This window comes from Clytia hemisphaerica, unplaced genomic scaffold (genome assembly GCF_902728285.1).
Source record: "Clytia hemisphaerica strain Z4C2 unplaced genomic scaffold, Clytia hemisphaerica genome assembly, whole genome shotgun sequence".
In the NCBI taxonomy this organism is placed as follows: Eukaryota; Metazoa; Cnidaria; class Hydrozoa; order Leptothecata; family Clytiidae; genus Clytia; species Clytia hemisphaerica.
In genome coordinates, this window is record NW_027103564.1 from 1,248,336 (window position 1) to 1,273,007 (window position 24,672).

Genomic DNA, 24,672 nt, shown 5'->3' on the forward strand with positions numbered 1-24,672 from the left:
AAATAATGAAAATTTCAGCTTGAGAAAACGGAGACCTGTTATATATTTTTGGAAAGCTCTCAAAAAATTAAGATTAGTGATATATTGCGAGTATAGGTGATTTCTTTACCTAACTCGAGATATTAATCCTTAAAAACAGTGTTTTTCAGTGTTTTTCAGCCAGAAACAGCTGTTTTGTCCAGTTTTAGCGCTATCGGAAGCTCAATATCTCGAGTTAGGTACTGAAATCACCTATACTCGCAATATATCACTAATCTTAATTTTTTGAGAGCTTTCCAAAAATATATAACAGGTCTCCGTTTTCTCAAGCTAAAATTTCACTAATTTTTCACCCTATGATTTTTGCCCGAGACTGTCGTATTTGTCCGAAAATCACACCAAAGTGTCCGAAACAAAATTGGCACCTAAGTTATTTTGATTCCCCTACCCCTTAGCTTTCCAAAAATGTATAACAAGTGCTTTGACTAAAAAAATCGAGCGATTTTACAAATTTCCCCCTACTATAAGTGAAAATACAGGCCAGATATCAACAAGTCCCGTGTTGCGTATACTTGTCCCAAGTTGGAGCAGTTGACGGTATTTTAAGGACCAGACAGGTCATTCATTTGAGGGCTATGCATGTTAGCCTCCACTGATGCAAGTTACCAGACTTCACGCTCACTGTATCTCTGCAGTTTTTTTTAACTGACTACTTTGATTCTTCTATAAACAACATCCACTTAGCGCACAGAAAATGTCCCGGTGTACAGTAACCCATACTTAAAACAAATATTTAGCACCTAAAAGCTGAGAGTCACAGCTGTATTCCTTTAAGCAAGCGCCGCAAATGCCTCCATCTCCAACTAGAAGTTATCTTGTGATTATGGTGCATGCCTTTATGAATCTGGACTTTAGGCTATTTCTTTACATTTGCGGTTGGATTCCAGGATTGCACAATTGCTTGACGAGGAATTTCAAAATTTGAGGTTTTTGATGGGAAAATGAAAAAAAGGTTCCAATTTTAGCTATCGACCGACCAACTTACTTTTTTTTTTTATTATATATCTCTTTTATCACCAATTTATGGTACAACTAAAAAAAATATACAGTTTTAAAAATTTCGTTTTTTAATTATATACTATCAAAAAAGTTGGGTAAGGGAAGCTTTCCTAACTCAGACTTGCCAACTGAAAACGTCAAATGGACGTTTAGGGGGGTAGGGATATAATTTGTTGACACTCTTTCGTGGAAAAGAAACTTTCACCAGAAAAAGCTGCTTTTTAAAAACTAAACAACCCAATGTTTATGCCTCCAGTTCTCTTTGTTTTGACGGCCCGCTCTGCATGCAAATTTTCGCAGACAGCCGGTTTTTTTCTGTTGCTTTAATATTATGGATATAAAAATTTCGGGATTATCGGTGAAAAAGTTTAGAAATTATCTCGTTATTCTTTAAATGTAAACTAAAGATGGCTGACGAAACAACAATGGAATATTTACAACGAGGATGGGAGAAGGGTTGAATATTTTGAGATCAAGTTTGATTGCCACGACCGACGTTATTTGAAGTGGGTAGGGGTTTGGTATGTCCTGTAGATGACTGATGTTGTTTTTTCTGAAAACTTTAGTGTGGCTGCCTTAGATTTCAAACTGTCTCAACCCACCAAAATTTTTTCATTTTTTCCAGATGGCAGCGACTTGAATCTCATTTGTTTTGACTTTTGTTAAATGCTCAGCTATGCAGAGCTATGGGAATTTAATTTAATGATGATCTCTATATGTTTTGGACTGTTTAGGTCTAAAGAAGTAGTGAAAGTGAAAACAAACTATAAAAGTGACACTATTCTTAAGAAATATTGCTATTGGGTATAAGCAAATTTTTGGAAGGAAATTTAACAGGATGCCAAAGTCTAAATTAGATAAATATATTTTTCTTCCTTTTGCACATAATCAGAAGATAAAAAACTAAAACAACATGAATTTCAGCTTTTGGAAAAAGTGTTTTTTCTCAAAAAATCCTCAAAAACCCCTGTGGTGATGGAATTTTACCCATGGCTGACATTTGAGTTGACTGCTGGATCACCACTATTGAATACATGCTAACACCCCATTTTGCATGGTTTGAAGTATGGACTTTCTGAAAATAACTCAATTCAAGAATCTCCAGCAATTTTCTCTTTTATGTTTTTCAACCCTTGGGCAAACAGTACTTAGAGATCACTTAAACTCCTAGGGGAGTCCTGGAACCTGCTTCCCAGCCATGTATCAGCTTTTTTATTTCAAGCAAAACAACTTCTCAACTCAAAGTTGGCATGTCTGCCAAATGTCATGTCAAATAAAAAAATAATTTATTGTATAAACTACATCAGTACGCTCATTTCACAAGATTTTTATCTTGAAAAGAAAAGAATGTTATGTTAATTGTACTAGTTTGGTTTTGAATGAATTGTTTCAAAACAAAACATCGTAACTTAGTTAGTGAAATACATCATGCCTTTTCAACAGTTGCCTGACCAGCTAACCTAAACATCTCTGTGAAAATTTACACTATTTGTTGAGCTGACTTGCATACCTTAACTACATTAAAAAAGAAATCAAACCAGCTTAGTTGGATTTAGAGTTGATAATCAGCCCTGATATCAACCAGTGGCTTCTTAAATTTTTCAAGCTCAATTCTTTTATGAAGTTAAGCAAGATACCACGCATGATATTCCTGTCAAGTGTGCGAAACTTGCGTTATGACTTGACGAGTAAAAAATTTAGTTTTCTTTCATTTTTTTTCTCGAAATTGCCACAAAAACAGACCAGCATCCCAAGGAAACTTTAAGTGCTATATCTATTTATTCTTAAATTTTTGAAAGTTGAAGCAAATTTTTCTTACTCTGGGAGCCTGGGAGCCATTTCCGATGGTTATTATTCGACCCTATCCTATTTTCCTGGCTAGAATAATACATAATATTGAAAGGAGAATACTTTAGAATTTGAATGTATAAAATTCTTTGCCATCAGCTCTTGAGAACTTTATCAAAAATTTGTTTTTAGTTTTAACATTTAAGAAAGTTATTGATGAATTTATTTTAACTGTGTTCAAGTGATAGTGATCTTTGCATTCATTACACTCACATTTTGTAACCCCATAAAAATGATTCCACTTAATAAAAGAAACCCTAATTTTATAAACATTCAATTTGAATTTTCTATATAATGTCTTGAAATGAAATAGTTACATCTTTAGAATATTTTGAAATGTTTTGTGTTAAAATCTGATTTAATTTTTTTTTTGTATTCATTTTGTATTTTCGAATATATTTCGAACCTCTATAAATCAAATTTTTCCTGTAATTCGAACTGAAAAATTGGTCTCCTTAGTTGGTAGGTAGTGTTAAATTCCCTCTGTGATTTGAATCTTTCTCCAATTTGTAGAATTTCTTGGTCCCTTTAAAGATCGAATTAGAGAAAGTCAACTGTCTATTTTATTATTGTGAAATGTAAAACCATTTGGTACAGGGTAGAAAATTCCTACTCTGCACGATTTCACAATGCAATTGGTTGTAGATTTGAACTATTGTGCTATCCTACATCTTGCACAATAATCATTATTGTGGAAAACAACTTTTAATTTTCCTTTAGTCTTATCTTAATTTGATTATGTTAGATTAATATCTCAAATTTAATTTTTGAGTAGAAAATTCATACGTTTTATTAATGAAAACTGATTGACATTGACAGTTAATTATAGGTAATGACATAACAATTCTTTGTTTGAAAGAGTTATAGTGAAATAATTTGATGTGCACTTTTTTTTATAAGAAGAAACTACATAAGAGCAAATTAAGGCCAGCCAAATATCAAGAACAAGTTAAGAAGAGCATTTTGTTTTTTTACTCTTTGTGGACTCAAAACAATCAATTTCTAAGGAAAGCGGACAAAATACTCACAAAATGGTGAAACTAGGAACATTATTATAAACATTTAAAGGCATAAAGCTTAAAATATCCGACAATTGGATGTTCCTATAAAAAAGGCGTGTAGTACATCATTTTTCAAATACAATATGCATAGTAAATTATAGTATACAGCAAAGCATATCCAATGATGATTTTCAGGATTGAGTTAAGTTTTTGTTAAGCTCTTAAGACAAAAAGAATTTTGTCTAAAACTGATTTGCAGAAAAAAATAAGAATTAAAAAGCAGTGTTTAAGGATCACCGTCTTAACATGTTCTTTTCATACTATTGTCTATATTATCTACCCTTTAAATCAGGTGATATCCTGAATTCTCAGAAAAATAAGGACCCTTCCACACCAGGGACACTTCCCACAGCATTTGGTTCACGTGAAATTTAATACATCCTTGAGCTCCAACACTCCAAGACAAATTCTTTTCATTGTTTACAAATCAAAAAAACCCAACGTGAACTGAATAAAACTGCATTGCTACCAACTGCATCAAATAAAACACTTGGTCAGAAGTTTTACACAGAATATTTTTTCGATTTTCTAAGAAAATTGAATTAACATTACTCAAAAAAAAGAAGATGGAATATTCAAACTAATGTAGATGCCGACATAAGATAAGAAGATAAGCTACATTGAAATTTCATCAAGAATAATGTTTTTTCTATCCTTTCATTTCCATAAAGAAATATAATGATTGTAAAATATTTTGTAGTTATGTTTTGACCATATTCAAAGGAAAGAAATGAAATATAGAAATAGAGCTATCTTACAGTACTTCAACTTCCTTGGTATTGTAGAAAGTGCTTTGCAGCTTACCATGGATGCCAAGCTTTTTGAATCTTTGGTTTTAATTTCAAGGATTTACGATGGTTGTTGTACCCAAGTCATTTAAAAACCTCATACTTTGTGACTTTTCTATCATAAAATGTTTTTTAGATTTTATTACTAGAACCTTGTTTAGTTATTAAGAAGATGTTTATGAGGATTTCCAAGAAACAGGAGGAGGGTGCTACCTCTTGGGAAAAGTTATATCTTAAAGAAAGTAGAATACCTAGAAAAAGGATAGGAAAACATTTATCCAGCCTTCTAAATGCAATGGTCCATGCTGGGGCACCAAAAAATTTGGGATATTTGAAGAATTCTTTCTCCCTCACACTGAGAGTGGATGAACTTTTTTAAGTCAAAAACGTTTCTTGGAAATGTGTGATACCCCCTGCAAAAAACAGTTGAAAATTTCTTTTCCTATCTTAAAGTGACGGTGGTGAAGAACTAAAATCAGTCTTTTACCCACTGGAAAAATGAAAAAAGACTCTTTTAGACCCGCTTGAAATTCTGCTCGAATTACCCCCTGGAAATGTTTCTCCACCCTCTAAATGGATATAAAATGGAATGGCTCAATCCACGAGGTGTGATTTGGCCTTGGTATTTGTTATTGTAATGCTTTAGACATCGGGTGGGGTTGGTGTAATGTATAAATTATTCATGCTCAAAATAGAGTATATAATTTCTCTGTTTCGTTAGATTTTCTCTTGTGTTATTAAAGCTTTTGCTTCTAATTATGAGAAATCTCTTCAAGTAGACCAGCGTCCGAGATTCAAAAAAGGCCTTTAAAATGGTTTTCGTAGGGCACCCCTTAGATCAGGGCAAATTTTTGATATTATGCTCCTAATAGGGTGTAGAATTAACAAAAAAAATTTGCCCTTCGAATCTCCTGCAGTTTTCGAGTGAATCGATTTTTAGTTAATCGATAGAACTTATCAAGGGTCCCCCTTTACTAACGGTTTTTTCGAAGTCTGAAAATCAAATATCTGAGAATACCAACGGATTCAGCGTGAAAAGTAGATAAAGAAAATGGGGTTATTTGTTAAGTTTCGACCACCTGGTGCTGAGAAATGGCATTTTTAAGGCGAAAAATCGATGTTTTTGGCGTTTTCCGATGACGTCAGCATTTTCCTATGAGCATTTTCAGAAAAAATCATTCCCACAGCTGGATAGCCCTGAATTAGTAGTATCCAAAAATGGTATGGTTTGTCAACTTTCAATGTATAGATCTCGAGATAATTCATTTTTAAGGTGGATAAATATGCTGAAAAACTGCTGACTCAGCAAAAAATATCGATAATTTTCAATATTTAAACTAAAATATCTCGAGATCTAAATTTTTTTTTGTTAATTCTTCACCCTATTAGGAGCATAATATCAAAAATTTGCCCTGATCTAAGGGGTGCCCTACGAAGTGACACAATCCACTGCCTCGGCCGCTGGTCTAAAGTAATTCTCCTTTTTCCCACGTTGAGTCGTCTGATGTTTATTTCTTACCGTGTCTTAAAGCTCAGTACACGTTTTTTTTATAAGAACAAACTATATAAGAACATAAGGCTTCGAGGCCCAAAAATTTAAGAACATTCTAAGAACAATCATACTAAGGCTTTGGAGACTTAAAAACATGCATTTTCTTAAGAAATTACAAAATTCTCAAAAAATGCTGAAAATAAGAACATTTTAAGAACATTTTTAGGCTTCAAATCCAAAAAACTAAGAACATCCGAAGGCTTCGAAAATTTTTGACGTTCTTATAAAAGAAAAAACGTGTATGACTTTTTTAATATCCCAAAGATGTCAAATTTTATCCATCAAAGAATAACAAAATTGATAACATTGTGTATGATAAGCGTATTTTCTTATATAAAATCGGATTTATTTTTGTAGTCTACACGTATCTCTTTCGAGCTTTCGCTTTCTTCTTAATTTTTTTTTCTCACACAGATTTCTCATATTTTTGTCTTAATTCTTTCTTCCTATTTTTCATGAATTTTGAATATTTTATTAGTATGGTATATATACTGTAATCTTTATTGTGTTTTGCCATCTTTAAGATTTTCTCGAAGTATGTTTTCTTTTATTATTCGATATCGACATTCTTCGAAATTCTTCATTTTTATTTGAACTACATTTGAAAACAATAATAATTTAGTTTTTAATTTTGATGAATGTGCACCATGGCTTTATCTACCTACCTAAATGTATTATTATAGTAATTAGATATCCCTGTGTCAAAGACCCGCTGAAAATTTGAAAATTTGACAAAAATTTTGTCCGTGGTGGTAAAAATAACCTTGAATTTCAGCCCCACTGGGAAATTGACTTATATTTCATCCCCATTCGAAATTCCATGTTTAAAAATTGCACTCCAAAACCATCCCCACTGGATTTTATAACCTAGAATTTCTATCCCCATTTGGCTTTCAATAGGAAATTTTATCCCCACTGAGGAAAAAACTCCACTGGGGCTGTGAGACAGGGGTGTAATTAGCCAAAAAACACAAGTGGAAAAAGTTAATTAAAATCTCGAGTTTAAGTATTTTTAAAGACCTTTATAAATTAACATTTATAGATTAACATTTATTTACATTTGACTTATTTTAACCTTGTGGAGAATGTACCTAAGATTTTCTAATATTCCTTGAAATTTTTGTGATATCTGGCTCACCAAAAAAAAATTTTTTTACTAGTTTTTTTGACGTATTGAAAACAAATTTAGTTCACCTTAAAATCTGAGGTTCAAAAATTAGTGTTTTTGCTTTAGTTAATTTTTTTGGTAAAAAAAGTTTTTTCATTCAGTACTTCACGTTTTTTATAAGAACAAACTATATAAAAACCTGAGATTTTGATGTTGGAAAAACTAAGAACAAGTTAAAAACACTGTAAGACTTTGTAGACTCTAAAACACCCGATTTCTTAGTGAAATGGACAAAAATACTCACAGTGGTGAAAATAAGAACAAGTTCAGAACATTTTTAGGCTTAAAACTTAAAAAGTTATCCTAATGCTTCAACATTTTTGGATGTTTTTATAAAAAAGTTGTATCTAAAACTAGAGTAAAGTTTTATTCAAAAGAAAGTGACCCCTCTTTGTTTTTAAAAAAGACCCCCAAATGTGCTTTGTGTCCAACATTTGGGTCAGATGTCAATTTTTCTTTATTTCACATTTTCAAAATGAAATATAGTTATAAGGCTTGGGGACACGAGAAGTTTTTTTCGCGGAGGTGCAATGCAACATGCTCCATCCCAACAACACAAATTGCGTGTTCCATGATTTCTTTTTTTTGTTTCATGGGTCAAAAAGTGAGGGAAATACCCAAAAGACACACTGATTTTGTCCCAGGGACAAAAGTGAGAGACAAAAATGTTATTAAAACTATTGTCGTTTTCACTTTTATTGGTAGAAAGAAAAATGGGGTGGAGACACGAGAAAGTGTTTCAGGTTGGTGGGATGGAGCATGTTGCATTGCACCAACGCGAAAAAAAGTTCTCGTGTCCCCAAGCCTTTACGAATTTGAAAATATCGGTTTTTAATGTCGAGTTAGTGATAAATTTTCATCTATGTTCTGGATATAAGAATAGATAAACCCTATGAAACCCTTCACTTTGTGTGCCACTTTCACCGGGTTTGTTGACCTTGTTTTGATATATATGCTATTGCCAAAATTTGTTATTGATTCTTTTGTTTTGTTTTGTTTTGTTTTGTCTAAATGCTTTTATTTATCTCGAGACAAGTAGATTATATAAGTAATTTCAGAATCTTTAAATTGGGTACAATTCACTCTCTCTCTAATTCGATTTTTAAGGGACAAAATCGAATTAGAGAAAGATTTAAATTACAGAGATAATTTTATACCATTTTCCAGCTGAAAGGAACAATGATGTTTTAGTTCGAATTACAGAAAGTTCCGAATATCAGAAGCGCGAATTAGAGAGAGTTGACTATATTTGGATTTTAAAATCTTTAAATCGTTAAATGTGAGTCGTTTGGAAGTTCTGGTCTGGTTACCTGGGTTACACAAAAGATGCCTTCGCCAGAATCGATCATTGAAGAGGAAACTCTGGAACCAAAACGAAAAGAATCCGCTTATACTCTATGTATGTATTCAATAATTGGGTACCATAGCACACCGCGCTGAATATAAAATAAGTAACAAATTTGCACAAATTTATTTGTTTGGACGACTTGTGATCCCATCCTCCTTTGCGTTAATTGATCTTGCACGTTAATTAATTACAATATTGAAAGAAATGTAACTTTCAATGATTTCGAAATGGTCTGTGGAATTGGATCTTGTACACATTTCTAAAAATTATGACTTGTACGACGCAGAGCGCTATTGTGCGCTCGCCTCCTGATAAGATCAAAATGTTGCGGGTTTGAGCCCTACATAAATCGAGCATACATCGTGTCGCTAACTGCTCCACTTGAAGGTCAGGTTCACTTAAAACATCCGCAGATTTCTGTAATGCCCAAAGGGATAGGTGGAGTGCTTTAAGCTTTTCTAATAAAAGAAAAGGGAACATCGCAAAAAATATTGTTGCTTTATATTGTTTTCGAAAATCTGCGAAGCTTCTGATTGGCCAAGCACTGAAATTCTATTGTAATGTCACGTGACCTAGTAGGATTTCCTATCTAACCACGGCACACTTTTCAGCCAAAGTACTTTATCTAGCCCTTCGAGCTTCATAGATTTGTGGGTAGACCTTTGAATTGGAAGTGTGCCAACACTTAAATAGTCGTTTTGAAACATGACAAGATATGCGTGAAAATACAAATTGTTTCCTTTTAACTACTCGACTTTACTGCAAGATAATTGAAGAAGCAAATAAAATAATTTTTTTTCCTTCGTGCTAATTAAATTCACATTGTAAGCTCACCTTAAACTTAATCTTTGTTTTCCTTTTATAGCAAGTTATTCGGACGCTAGTTATTCATCGGACGAAGAAGATGGAGAAAACCCGAGGGAGAAAGAACAGGTAAAAAGCTTTGTTTGCAGGTAACTAGCGCTGATATCCAACTACATGACTGGATGGGGCTTTCCATCCAAAAGGAAGTGTGTCCAGTTTTAGAGCTGACTAGTCCGTCATTTTGTTTTCAATTCTTGTCGTCAAAAGTGCGATTCGAACTTTTTGAAATTCGGATGTCCGAAAATCAAAGTTAAATTAGAAAACAACATGGCGGACTAGTCCAGTGCCGTAGGAAGCATATCATATTTGGGGGGCTGAAGTTTAGTGACACCGCGAGGGCCAACCATGGTTTGGCCCGAGGGGGGGAATTTTGAAAATTTGAGCCCTAGATTGCTTAAAAATACACTCAAAACATGCACATAAAGACAATTATGGCAAATTAAAAAAGAAGAACTTTGCATTTTGCAAAATAACCATTTTTGAAAAAATTATTGGGGGGGGGGCATAGCCCCCCCTTGCCCCCCCCCCCCAGTTGCTACGGCACTGTAGTCAACTTCAAAACTGAACACACTTCCACGGGAAATCTGTAGGCAGTTAGGCTGTCTATTGTATAAAAGATTATGATATCTGTGATAATTCTCTCTTATTCAATAACTGTATTTTTTTACTTGTTGACAAATAAATATTTAATTCTAAATCAGCTCTACTTGGTTTTCCTGGTATAGAGCACTTTGTACAACAAAGATTACCTTCATATTTCTATTTCGAATTACCAAATTAGAATTACTCAATAGAATTGATAGCGATACTCAAGACTAAGTCATTGGACTAATTTCTTCTTAGTCTTCGATCTAAAATCAAGCTAGATTCAAAAACATTTTCCACGCTCAATAATCACTTAGCTTTTAAATTGTTGGTTTCTTTTTTGCTTGATTCGGTTTTATTATTTTACTCTTTGTTTTCCCGCGAGATATTAAATTTTTGAAATAATCGCGCGTTCAACTATGTCTTCTTTTTATTTTGTAGGCCAATTCTAGCGGACAAAGTGATTTTTGTATACGGAACATTAAATTATATGATTTTGGTCGACGTGAAATTGACATAGCAGAACAAGGTTAGTTGCCGATGTCTTTTTTTTATTTCTAGTTATCTTGAGATTGTTCTCTAACATTATCCGACATAACCTTTTGATTTATGGTTATTATAGCGTAGGCAAGTGTTAAGGAACATTTGCTTAGGAAAGTAGATTTAAACGACACAGTAATTATGCTTTTATACCACGAATAGAGATAAGTGCTTTTCCTACGCAGATAGTTCTTCACACCTGCCTACGCTACCAGGGTTTGACATGATTTTACTCTCTTTTACTCATTTCCTCTCTTTTACTCATTTCCTCTAGAAGAGCTCATATCTTGTTCACCTCTCCCCCGTTGAGTGGTTTATGCTTTAGAGTTTGTTAAGTTACGCAACAAAGAGGCGAGGCAACCCGAAGGCTAATCTTTCGGTAGATCTACCCGAAGGTCAACCTCGTCCCCGTGTATTCCAGGCTTTATTTACGTTACTGATTGATGCCAGAGAATACCCTGGTGTTGGCTGGTGCGAGTTCTCCCTCTCTTTTCTCAGAGGGGAACTTCTCAAAACAATACGTCATAAAAAAACGTTAAAAAGTTACACTGCAATCCAATGGTTTCAAATTCAGGAACAAATGAAATCTGAAGTTTTGTTTTTGAATTACGTAATCTTACATGTTCGAAAAACAGACAATGTCAGGGTATTATATAGTGCTATCATCAGTAAGCATAAAAAAGCTGATAATATGCAGGGAACGAGGTTGCCTGAAGGTAAGGGAGGGCACTCTTTCTCCCTAGATTTCTCCATTTGATCTTTCTCTTAAGTTTTGGAAGTAAACGTTCGATTTACGTAAAAGCGTCGCCCTCACAGATTCAAGCGTTTATGGCTCCCATAATGGCGGAAAAAACGTAGCTAAATAACCAAACATGAAAAAATGAAGCAATAAACTAGGTCACAGTGTAGAAATCACCCTGAAACAACCGCCGGCAAAAAATTGATCATAGCAACGCTACCATTTTTAAATAGATAAGACTCGATCATTAATTCGAAAAATGTATATATATACAACCAAAACGAGATTGGAAGACCAATGTGAAAAACATACCCCACCTTTCCATTTACATTTTGTGTAAAGTATCACTTTTCCCTCTTCTTTTTCCCAGAAATGCCGGGTATCGTCTTATTACGTAAGCGGAATCACAACGAGAAGCCGTTAGAAGGAGCACGTATCGTTGGATGTACGCATATCACTGCACAAGCTGCCGTAAGTATTTCCTTCTTTGGTTCCCATAGCTACAAATGCTTTTGCCTCCGATAATTTCACGGTTGAAAAAATGCCTGAAATCTCATCTAAAGCTCCAAAAACATTATCATGAACAAAAATATAATCCACCAAGTCTGAAAGAGTATTTTATCAGCGTTTTATTAACGATTTTTAATCCTTTGTGGCATTATAAATACTAAACCACGCATGTAAACCGAACACTGTTACACACTGTCGTAGATGAGCAATTTCTACTCGTGAAAAATTGAAGCCGATATCTTCAGTAGGTTCTGAGTTCATATGTATTTTACAGACCGGTCTGTAAAGTACCTAATACTCTTAGTCCAGTCGGTCAATATGTGATTTAGGCAAAATTCACTTCTTACTTTTATTTTTCAGTTTTAATAAAAGAATCTTCTTCATTTCATTTTTCAACAGGTGTTAATCGAAACGTTATCCGCCCTGGGTGCACAAGTTCGGTGGTGTGCTTGCAATATTTATTCAACACAGGTAAAATGTCTTCTCAATGTTTATCATGTCACTTTCTCAAAAAGACTGCAGTTTTCACCGTAAATTCGACAATATCGGGCTGTTCCATAAAATTTCCATACAGGGGGGGGGGTAGACGAGCCTTTTCAAGTCAAAACACATTTCTTGGCAAAATTTGCCGAAAAAAAACTTGGGAAAAATTTTCACACCTTAAAGTTAGGGTGGACGAACTAAAAAGTTTTACCCCCCTCCCCTATTTTTTACCATTGCCCCCTGGAAATTTCAAAATAACCTTTGCCCTCCCCCGGAAATGTTCGTCCACCCTTTGTAATGCTTATACGGTTATAAAATGGAATGGCTTATTTTTTGATTTTTAATAAAAACGTAGCCAGTACGTTCCACAAACCAAATTATTTATTTGTGCGATAAAAAGTGGTTTTCGTCTAACAGGCTAATATAAACGTTGGTATATTTTGATTTACGGTATATCTTATTTTCAATAGAACGAAGTAGCCGCAGCCTTAGCGGAAGCCGGTTATCCCATCTTTGCGTGGAAAGGAGAGTCAGAGGAGGACTTTTGGTGGTGTATTGAGCAATGTATATCTTATCAAGGGTGGACACCTAATCTGGTAAGATATTGTTTCAATCGTTTGTTCATCACTTTTTTCGTAAGATCTTGCATCCTTTATTCGCTCGTTCGTTCCTTCATTCGTTCCTTTGTTCGTTCCTTTGTTCACTCGTTCATTACTTTTTTCGTCAGATCTTGCTTTCTTTATTTGCTCATTCGGTCGCTCCTTCATTTGTTCCTTTGTTCGTTATTTTGCTCGTTTGTTCGATCGTTATTTTGTTCTTTGGTTTCTTCGTTAGTTTGGCAGTTCCGTCTTGAAATTCAGTGAAAGTTAATGAAAATATTAGAATCTATGTTGAGGTATTATCTCCAAATAGAGCAAAATTTCCAAGGTCACCGGGTCTGCCTTGTAATTTGTTTCTTCAGCGTTGATAGTCAGAGGACAACCAGGTTAGATCAAGAGGGGACTCTTCCAAGTCTTTGACTTTCCCTAAGTGCTCAAAATAAATTTAAATCATTTCCTACTTGTTGATTAGGTAATCAAAGCTCACCTTCTTGTTTGAATGATTAACCCCCGTCTCTAATCATTTAAAATCTTTCCATCTTCTCACACTAGGTACTCGACGACGGGGGTGATGCAACCCATTTATTACTGAAAAAATATCCGCACATTTTCAATCAGTTGAAGGGAATTGTGGAAGAAAGTGTCACTGGTGTTCACAGGTTAGTAAATAGAGGCTTTCACTTAAGTTACGTAACCTCTGTTATTAGCGAGTTTACGTATCTGTATTTTTCACCGACGGAGACGGTTTGATTCTGATTTTTCTATATCCTAATCAGCTGAGAACGGTAAATTAACACTTTTTCCGTCCTCGATTTTGCGGGTCAAAACTGCGGGTTATTCCAAACCGCTTCGGTCACTTCGTCGTCCTCAAAAGTGCAAATACATAAACTAGCTATTATGAAATTAAGGGGGTTGTTCGATTTGCGTAAGTAATCATCACTAAAAATTCGAACTTTAGTTTCCATAATGGTGGATTTTCCCTCATTACGTATCTTTTGGAAAAAACACCTTAATAATATAGTTATACAAGTTTACTTTGTCTGTTCCTGAAGTAGAATGTGTGTAATCGATGAGTTGAAATTTAATGAATACTCTCGTGATTTTAAGGTTCGATCACCAGGCATTTAACATAATTTACCTCACACCGAACTAGAAAAAACGCAAGATTTCACATCCAACTCATCAAACTTTAGCTAGAATTTTAGTCCTCGATTGAGTTTCCATGGTGTTGTTTTGATAATCAAATTTTAATGTCATCTTTGATCGAAGTTTTGTTGAAAGTGCTATCCGCAAAGAAGCCATTGTAGTGTTAAAACTTTGGCTAGCAACAAGCGGCGCTATATCATTAGTGTACAAGCAAAAGTAGATCTAGCGCTCCTTAATCGGCGTTAATCGAGATTTAATCAAAAATTAAGCTAATCGGCCGCTAATCCACTTTTGAACAACCGGGCCCAGGATGCGGGTACCACTTACAAAAAACTTTGATCGTAGACGTAGAGATTGTGAAACAGCTTTCAGGGTCTACATAAATCTCAGTGCTGGTAACTCTACATTGGCTATGCTTTCTGTCTTATTTCCAGGTTATATCAATTGTCGAAACAGCAAAAATTGTCTGTTCCTGCTATGAATGTCAATGACTCTGTTACCAAGGTATAGTTTTTAAGCATTTTCTTTTATTCTGCAATGTACTATTCTTGATATTCATGACGTAATCTTTTATATGGAAACAAACGAACAACACCGGACATTTGCCACCAGTTTCATTGTTTAAATTCAAAACTGGTGGCAAACGCCCGGTGTTTTTGGGTGTGTTTCCGTAAGGAAGATTACGTCATGAATATCAATAATTCTTATCATTAACTAAACTGAATTTTTATTTGTCTGCATTTTTGAAAGGGCTGGGACCATTAGAACAATCCAATACAGAACTCTCCGTAATCCGAATCTCTTTATAATTCTAAAATAATTCTTGGTCTGTTGAAGATCGAACTAGAGAGAGGCAACTGTATCAATCATAGTGTTAAAACGTGAGAACAGTATGTGTTCATGTGAATACGGGATATTCCAGATTGTCTTGACTCAACCATTGTCAATACCTTTATCTAATCTAAGACTACTGTATTTCAAAACTAAAAAACTTTTTCTTGTCTTGAATTTCAGACGAAATTTGACAATCTTTATTGTTGTCGGGAAAGCATTTTAGATAGGTAAGTTAAAAAACATACCTTATTAATAAGTGGATTAATTTTCACGTGGACTTTTCTTTTGCGAATTGAGAATCCGGGGGAGGGAGGGGGTCAGCACTAAAATCTCGGACATCATGATGTTTAGTGAAGTGGTGGTATACCCAAAAAACTCTAAATTCCTTTTAGTATCACAGAGTACTAAAATACCAATATCTGTGTTATCTGTGTCAAAATGTGCCTAAAGATTTTAGTAATGGATACTAAAATATCACTTCTCTAAAATTGGGTGGCGGTATGCAAAAAATTCTCAAAAACCCTTTTAGAAAAAAATTTAGTACCGATCCCCCCCTGAAGAATCTAAAGTTTTTACGTCGTGGTTTAAATTTGTGAATCATCCTCTTTTTAACCTCTTTTTTCATTTTCATTGGGGTTTTAGTCAAATTTCAGATTTTAAAAAGTAATAAATTTTGCTATAATGGCTCAAAATTTGTAAAAAATCGTGAAAATTAATCCATGCGAAATTTAATCCACTCAAGGTAGGTAAGTGTTTCGAATTTCAAAGATTTACAAACGCTGTTGCGATGATAATGATCTCTAGTTACAGTGCCTCCTAGAAAAGATTGAATCCATAACATTGTTTAGATATCAAGAACTAAAGAACTAGCTTACAATTGCTACACGGTGTTTTACGCTGGCGCAATATTCAGGCAATGCAATAATATCTACAATACAGTACAGCTGCGTTGCCTGAAAATTGCGCCAGCATAAAAAACCGTGTAGCAATTGTAAGTTAGTTCTAGTTTAGACGGCCGACTTTGTGCCTTGCCTATTCTAATTGTTAGGGTTGGCAGAAAGTGGGCACAAAGTTAGCAGTTAAAATCTTTACTTTAAAAAGATTGAAAGAAGACATTGCATTGACGTCAAAAGAGGGCAATGCATTGACTTTAGACAGCCCACTTTAAGCCCACTTTAATTCACAATTAGAATAGGCAGGGCGAAAAGGAGGCCGTATAAACTAGAGCTTAGTTCTTTACTTCTTGATAATTCGCTCGAATTTTTTTGAATTTTCTTGAGCACTTTGTGATTCTATTTATTTCACTGTATTGTTTGAATAAAACATTAGTATAGTTTGTTTCAGTGAAATTAGAGAGTCTATTATTACTCTGTGTTTGGGATTCGAACACAGTCCATTGCAGTGTAAGTCTGTGATCGAATTCCTCGCACTGTACCTATCGGCAGAATTGAAAAATGTGAAATCGTCGGGGAAAAGTTAGCCTATACTAGACGTCACCCGCGTTTTTTTACGCAATTAACGTCTATTCAACTTTGCGACTTTTTCGAATGTTTTGAGCCCAGGTTTTCGGGCTCTTAACATTCGATTTTTTGACGTCACTTTAAACTTTTGAAGCCCTTGCAGTAGGGAGAAATCGAATTTGCGTCAAAACACTTGAAAGTGGAACTCACTAAGAAAGGAGATGAAAATCGATGATTTTTGAAAAATAGAAGCCTTTCAAGTGCTTTTACGCAAGTTCGATATTTTTGCTACTGTAGGAGCTTCGAAAGTTTAAAGTGACGTCAAAAAATCGAATGTTTAGAGCCCGAAAACCCGGGCTCTAAACATTCGAAAAAGTCGCAAAGTGGAATAGCAAAACGCGGGTGACGTCTAGTATAGGCTACTCGCTAGGGAAAAGTGACGAATTTTTTACGGCCAATGACAAAATTTTTCCCGTCAAAGTAGTATAAATACTAAAAATCTTTAATTTAACTGTTCTTTTTTTACGCATGCGCAGTTTAAAACGTACGACAGATGTAATGTTTGGTGGCAAACAAGTCCTGGTCAGCGGTTATGGTGAAGTCGGCAAAGGTTGTTGTCAAGCGCTTAAAGGTTTGGGTGCGGTTGTTTACGTCACGGAAGTCGATCCTATTTGTGCTCTACAAGCCTGGTAAGTATTGGCTGGTTGAATCCAACCTCGTACCCGTGTATTCTAGGCTTGATTAAGGTTACTGATGGACGACAGCGCCGGAGAACCAGCACAGATTTTTAAAGCCCGAAGGGCTAGATGTCTTGCTTTAAGCCATCGCAAGCCAAATAAGTGAATATCGCAAGAAATATGGTTTCTATTGTTTCCGAAAATCCTCGAAGCTTTTGATTGGTTAATCGCTGAAATTCTATTGTAATTTCTTGTGACCTGGGTAGGATTTCCTACCTAACCACTGCACACTTTTTAGCAAAAGTACGACATCTAGGTCTTCGGGCTTTATAAAGCTGTGAGAACCAGGGATCAGTAAGCATCAAGAAGCCGATAATATGCAGGGGACGAGGTTGGGTTGAATTTTTTGTTCGAATCTATAGAGAGGATCTTTTACGCAAATAGAAATGGCGGAAGTGTTAAGTAGCTTAACAAAACGTTAATGTGTAGAGAGAAATAACCGTGACCTTTAATTTGGGTTGCTACCACTACTGACGGCATAGTAGGAATCTGACGTTACCAGTCAGCTTACAATTAAATTTTCCCTCGTTTTAGTATGGACGGTTTCCGCGTTGTAAGAATGGAAGAAGTCATTCGAAATATTGATATTTTGATCACGTGCACAGGTAGGTTGTGAGCTATTCTAGAGAAACCCCTCGAACATTGTGTCTATTGACCCCAGACAAGCATCAGTTGACCCCGGACATTCAAAATCATCACCAAACAGAACAAATTTACCCCACGTAAGGCCAATTTCTTAGATTTTTCACTTAACATTTTTTCGTTTCATTCTAACAGGAAACAAACACGTAGTTCGTCGTGACCACATGGACCGATTAAAGAATGGATGTATCGTATGTAATATGGGACATTCCAATACTGAAATTGACGTGGTATGAATACTACTTTTGTCTGGCATAAACGTAAAAATCTTATTTATGAGACCTTGAGGAATTGGTACTTTGTTTTTTAGGTTCATAAGTAAAATTTGAAGTAAATGTAAATAATGTATGTGTGTTTTTCTGTAACGGAGACGGTTAGCTCTTAATTTGCCTCTATCCTGGCTGACTGAGTACAACGGTAAAATCACTTTTGAAAGCACTTTTACTGTTCCCCATTTTTAGGATCAGAGCTGCGGTTGATTCCTAGTCAGACACTGTCCTCAAAAGGATAGATACCAACATCGTCCCCGTGTATTGCAGGCTTTATATACGTTACTGGTAGACGCCAGAGAATATATTATCTAGCGCTATCAGTAAGCAATAAAAAAGCTGATAATACACAGGGAAAGAGGTTGGATAGATACACAAACTCGCTCGGATAAATACATAAACTCTCTCTCATCGTTTTATCAACAGCAAAGCTTACGCACAGCCGATTTGACGTGGCAAAAAGTCCGATCACAGGTTGACCATGTGATCTGGCCTGACGGAAAACGCATCACTCTGCTGGCAGAGGTAAGGACGCTTTCAAAAAGTTGGTATAAAGGCCGGTCTACACTTGTGCGCGCTGCAATTGCACTATTGGTCAAAAGAAAAATGAAACAATTCCATTGGCACGATCTAACGTAACGGTTTAAAAAAGTTGAAATGTAGTCAACTTTTTTTTCAAGCGCGCGCTACATTTTTATGACGTAATCTTTTTTCCAAGCAAAAAGGTTTGAAGCCAAAAGGTGCAATCGCAGCGCGCGCAAGTGGATTAGGCCGTTAACAGTTGTCTGAGTATAGACTGAATCCTGGTACAAAAAAGTACCAATCAAAAGAAGTCTAAATTTCAGTAGTTGCAGGAAATAATTTTGCATTCTGGAAAAAAGCGAATTTTTTCCAGTCTTCTTCTCCGTATATTGATCTCTCCCTTTTTATGACACTACTTAAAGCTCCAGAGAGTGTCTTAAACAATGTTCAGACGTTACGGTTTTCCGAAACGAAACGCTTCCGAAACACTGTGTGAACGTCGAAATTCGAAACGTCCAAAAAGAAGACGTTACAAAGCATAACAGATCGAAACGCTTTCGCTCCACTATTTTCATCAGAATGGAACTGTCTGTTCCGTTGATCTGAAACGTTCCTAAATCGATATGAACACTTCCTAACCGTTTCAAAAAAAAAGAATACCGGAGCAATACGAAACCGTAACGTTTAAATCAATTCCAAAGATTACAAATTAGGCGAAACAAAAAAAATTTCTTGTTTCCGGAAACCGTCCGGGTGAAAATTTTTTTTCTTCTGACCCGGCCGCAAACTTTCGTTCGTTAGTAGTCCGTACTTGTTGTAATTTAGGGCATAATTTATGCTGTGTTTATACATAAAAGTTATTCTTAAACTCTATTTCAATGAGCCATGAATTAGCAAAAAAAAATTATTTTCCGGCCGGCCGCATGATAACTTTTCCTTCACCCGCATTCCGGAAACAAAACATTTTTTACCATTCGCCTTATCATATCTCGAATTTGGAATGTAAATATTTTTGTTTCTCTATCACCCTTAGGGTCGTTTAGTGAATTTAAGTTGTTCAAGTGTTCCGTCCTTCGTGTTATCAATCACCGCTACCACGCAAGCCGTTGCGCTGATTGAACTTTTCCGTGCGCCCGTCGGACGCTATCAAAACGACGTCTACTTGCTTCCAAAGAAAATGGGTATGTACGAAGTCTCCTGGTTTTAAAATTAAACTCCTGGTTGGCTCTTTCACTCACTAAGGGTTGGTTCTTCAGAAAATCAAAAAAAAAAATCAATTAAAGCCCTTCCAAATTATTCTGATAGGATAAAATTTCACTGTTATTAAAATTTACAGATCCGCAAAATTAAGTACCAATGGAAATTTGGAAATGCCTTATCCAATTAAATGTTTAATTGCCAGCTTTAATAATGAGTATTTCAACAATCAACGTGTGTGATTTGGCAGTGAAGGCACAAAATCGTGAAAATATTTTTCCCAAAAGTCCCATTCGTGAAATTAAGTCGCGGGTAATTTTACCTATTCCGGACAACAAGTTTACCCCCGGACATTAATTAGTCAAAGGATGAGTCATTAGCTATCTTAAGACAAAATATCTTTCATCCAGGGTGTACGAACTTTCTCTCAAAGAGCCCAGGATCGTTCTCTGATATGATCCCTTTTCATTTAAGAACTTTTTGGATTGCTTGACCGTTGCTCCTCTCCCTCTCAAGTTTATTTTATAAACTTTATCATCGCTTTTTTTCAATAGACGAGTACGTCGCTGCACTTCACTTGCCATCTTTTGATGCTCATTTGACGGAATTGTCGGACGAACAAGTCAAATATTCGGGCATCTCAAAAACTGGACCCTTCAAACCACATTATTACAGGTATGTTTTTTGATTGATTGATTGATTGATTGATTGATTGATTGATTGATTGATTGATTGATTTTTTTTGTTGCATTGTTTTGATTAATAGCCTATTTTTTAATGAATGGCAATGCGCATTTTGATCTAGCTTTAAACCTCTTTTCGTTTAAATTGTTGCTTGGGTTGTCACTTTATGAAAGGATGACATAGAGATTAAGAATTAATTGACGGGGCCTTGACGTTGCGATCTTTTGGAGTCGATATTTTACGTGGATAACCCAGTAATCTAGGACTTTTAGACAGTCTTTTAATTGTTTTCACGGGGTCCGTGGCCTGGTGGCTCGGCCATCTATGAACTGAACAGAACTTGGGAAGGAGGGCGAGGGGATTCGAACCTAGAAATCTAGAACTCCTGGGTTATGGCAATGACGCCTTAGACCACTCAGCCATCTCTCTTTTAGATTTTGTTAAAAATATTTCTTCATTTTTCCAATTTAGATATTAAAACCACTTATGACACCTAACCCAAAGAATACCAAGGATTGAAAAAACCAAACGAAGACGTTTTCCAACAATATATACCCATCCAAGTCCTCAAGTTTAGTTGAAATTATGAAATTTTGCTGGTCCTTGGCTTAGCATCAGTGTTTCCCCCAAATAAATACGGACAAATTTTTATATAAAGTATCATCCTCTAAATCTACAAAACACATTATATAAACTGTGCTTAATCGAAATAAGATTACAAACTTTCTGCTCAATCAATAGATGTCCAATTCTCAAGGTGATTGAATAGGTTTTTGAGATTTAAATGATTAAGTATACAGGTCATAGAATTTCGCATAAATGACGAGGATTTTACTTTATATACAAAGATTAGCTCACTTTTTTTGGGACACGCTGTAGTGCAAATCCTATGAGACAACCCATGGCAGAAATGTTGCTTAGAAAACAGTAACTTCATGACAAATTTAGTCAACACCCCACTACAAAACAAAAGAACACCGTCAAATAAACAAATAAACTGTCCTTTTCCAGTCCACAGGATTGCAAAAATTTACTAGTTCAATTTCTTTAACGCAGTATCTGTATTTCGTCAAAATAACAGTCTAAATCACTTCAACCGTAAGTTGCCATTTCTGCTTTTATTCACCAATGCAGCACAAATCTTAAGGTTTCACTTTTTCTTGTTTGGGAAAAGTTGAATATTCCTCCTTAGCCCTTCGGGGCTTTAAAAACCTTATGTTTTTAACGTTGTATTTTGACAGTGCGCGCTTCATGCTTAAATGGATCTCTATTTTGAATGGCTTTTTATAGTTACTTAAGTTTACATCTTGAAATTAGATTTTTTCCATCCTTTTGTAGTTTCTGCCCGATAGAATAGTCCGTCCGAAAAAAAAATTAGACGGTCAATTTATAATTAGTATAATAACTAGCTTTTTTCTTTAACATAAAATATCCCTTTATGTACATAAAACTGGTTTAGTGTAAAGAAATTCAATTTTTTTATAAAATAATTTTTTCAAACTTAATTTTTCTCTCCCCTTTTTATTTATTTTTACTTCCACTCTCCTCATACTAGCATTTCTACAATCATGGAGGGAAATTGTGAAACAAGAGTAGAATATAAGCTTCAAGCCCCTCCCCCCAGTTGCAATGTTGAAGGGCATTGGAAAAGCCAGCGGGAAGGCCGTTCGCACTAAACATTGCCACTGGGGGGGGGGGCAATCCATTGTTTTTCCAGTGTTTTTCTCAAACTTTAAAGGGGCATAACAGTACCTGCGAAATTTGTAAACAAACTGTATGCAGCGGATACAAAATCAAAACAAATGTCACATGTCAAAATAAAAAATCAAACCAAATATGGCTAATGTTGATTGTTCAATTGTTTTACAAGTTTGTTTTGGACACGTGATTTTAATTGTTCTCTTTAATGACACGTGGTTCGTGCAATATTTACATTTTACTACTTTAATGCCCCTTTAAAGTATTTGATTGCTCCTACGCTCGCTTTGTTAGCTGCGGTGGCAAAAATCTCACGCATTATAAGCTCTCTCAACCGCCAAATTTTATTAAGGGCTCTGACCATAGCCGGATAATTGATTTTAGTATTTGGACATAAAAGTTATATTTTAGGTTCTTTAACACTAAACAAAGAATTGTCTTTATATGCATTGCTTTTTAATCAAATCCCTTAAGAGTAATTCAAAATTTAATTGCAAAAATGACGTTATGAACTTTAAAAATACGTTAATAATATGTTGCATCAAAGGTTTATTATACACTGGATAAACGACTCATAAAAACGATGGAGAGCGATCATTGTATTTTTATTGTTTCAGAAAACAATTGATGTTCTAGCTTTGTCCGCAAAGGACAACTGTCATGGCGGCTCGAAGATGTCTGATTTTTAAAAATGTTTATCAGTCCTATTTAAAAAAAAGTTCTGTAGCTCTTTCTTTTCGTACATTTGCTAAAAAAGAAATTTGAAAGTAAGGCTAGCATACCAAGCTGGATACATTTAAATATACTGTGAGAAAAATATCATTAGACAAGAAATTCATACAAAATGCTTATAGTGACACGAAATTTTCAATTGAGAATATTTTTCCAAGACTGTCCCCAGAAGAGCTGAAATTAACATACATAACACTTGAGTGTCTTGGCTCCACTGTGGTATGAAAATCCTTTGGAGGCACGTGGTGGCAAGGTGGTTTTTTTTAAGGTTAAAGTTTGAAAATTTCCGGTGTCAGCATTAAATTTCTTATATACAACACGACTTTTGCATCTTTCTCACAGCTTGAAACGTCACACCGACTTATAATTAGCATTTAAGTGGAAGAATCTGACTCTCACAGGAAAGATTTAAGTCTCTTTTGGGAATTGGATGAGTGATTTTCGATAAGAAATGCAATAAAAATGCTTCGAAAAATCATTTAATGAGGAAAGGAGAGTGAACAATAATATCATTACTGCGGACATAGCTAGAACATGAAAAATCGGCAAAAATCTGTTACTTGTATATCCAATGTATAATAAATCCTTGGTTGCATTACCTTCTTTTATAAAAAGTGCTAAATTTTTTTAAACAGTCTGCAAAGAATTGAACTGTTTTAAATTTTTCGGAAAGATTTTCTAAATTTATGCATCAAAAGTTATGGCAGTTTTTCTATGAAAAATTGGGATGGAAAATTGGTCAAAAAGCATTATTTTCAAGATTTTGAAGCAAATAAGCTTTTAGAAAAATTTTCCGAAAAGTTAATTTTTAGTTCGGTAAAAGATACACCATCTACCGCAAAAGTTTAAAAAAAATGTTTTTTTTTCGCCGAAAATAAGCTCTTCGAAATTGTGATACTCTTCTTCGCAAAAGTCATCATGTTTTATCTTCATCAAATTTTTTCATTGCAATTCTTAAATTTTCAGACTAACAGATAATTTGCCTAAGGGAGCGGTCATTAAGTATACCTTATCGGGGAAAACTTCGTCGGGGAAAAGTGACGAAATTTTGGGCCAAGTGACGAATATTTTTCCCCGACGAAAATTTTCCCTGGCCTTAATGTGTTTACCAACTACCAGCAAGTGACGAATATTTTTCCCCGACGAAAATTTTCCCCGACGAAGTTTTCCCCGATAAGGTAGTATATACCGGGGTGGAAGGGATTTTTTTGGCAGACTTCTTATTTTCATACCCTACCAAGAGTTCTCAAATAAATTTCATACCCTACCAAAAATTGGATGAAATTTTTGTATCCTACCCCTTACCAGATGGCAGCTTAAGTAATAATTTTATGCCCCAAATTTTCTGTAAATTCCTAACTTTTATTTAGCTTCAAAATAATAAAAAATTTGACAAATAAAATTTTCACACCTTGAGCATGATGACATTTCTGACAGTAAGGTGTCACAAAAATTGACACTTTTCCAATACAAATTTATGTCAAATATATCGTTTAAACCGTAATTTATTGAATATTTAGGATAAAATAAGCATTTTAAACTCAGGCAACTTTTTCTAAAGCCTTTGTTAGAATACAATAGCTATTTATAAAAACAAAGGTAATTTTCAGTTTTTGCTCACTTTGGGC

At 34.9% G+C, this 24,672-nt stretch overlaps 1 protein-coding gene across 3 annotated transcripts in view; it reads left to right on the forward strand.

Moving 5' to 3' along the window:
• Nucleotides 1-22,119, forward strand: part of LOC136800919 (S-adenosylhomocysteine hydrolase-like protein 1) — a 48,400-nt gene extending 26,281 nt beyond the window's left edge. For all 3 annotated transcript variants that reach the window (XM_067057529.1, XM_067057531.1, XM_067057530.1), the window contains exons 3-17: nt 9,669-9,736; nt 10,694-10,781; nt 11,902-12,002; nt 12,441-12,512; nt 12,995-13,120; nt 13,676-13,782; nt 14,704-14,773; nt 15,284-15,330; nt 17,100-17,252; nt 17,835-17,905; nt 18,078-18,172; nt 18,638-18,736; nt 19,767-19,914; nt 20,485-20,605; nt 21,086-22,119. In XM_067057529.1, coding sequence (XP_066913630.1) covers nt 9,669-9,736; nt 10,694-10,781; nt 11,902-12,002; nt 12,441-12,512; nt 12,995-13,120; nt 13,676-13,782; nt 14,704-14,773; nt 15,284-15,330; nt 17,100-17,252; nt 17,835-17,905; nt 18,078-18,172; nt 18,638-18,736; nt 19,767-19,914; nt 20,485-20,605; nt 21,086-21,092 — 1,373 coding nt within the window. In that variant the 3' untranslated portion in view covers nt 21,093-22,119. The remainder of the gene's footprint in view (nt 1-9,668; nt 9,737-10,693; nt 10,782-11,901; nt 12,003-12,440; nt 12,513-12,994; nt 13,121-13,675; nt 13,783-14,703; nt 14,774-15,283; nt 15,331-17,099; nt 17,253-17,834; nt 17,906-18,077; nt 18,173-18,637; nt 18,737-19,766; nt 19,915-20,484; nt 20,606-21,085) is intronic.
• The last annotated feature ends 2,553 nt before the right edge of the window (nt 22,120-24,672 follow it).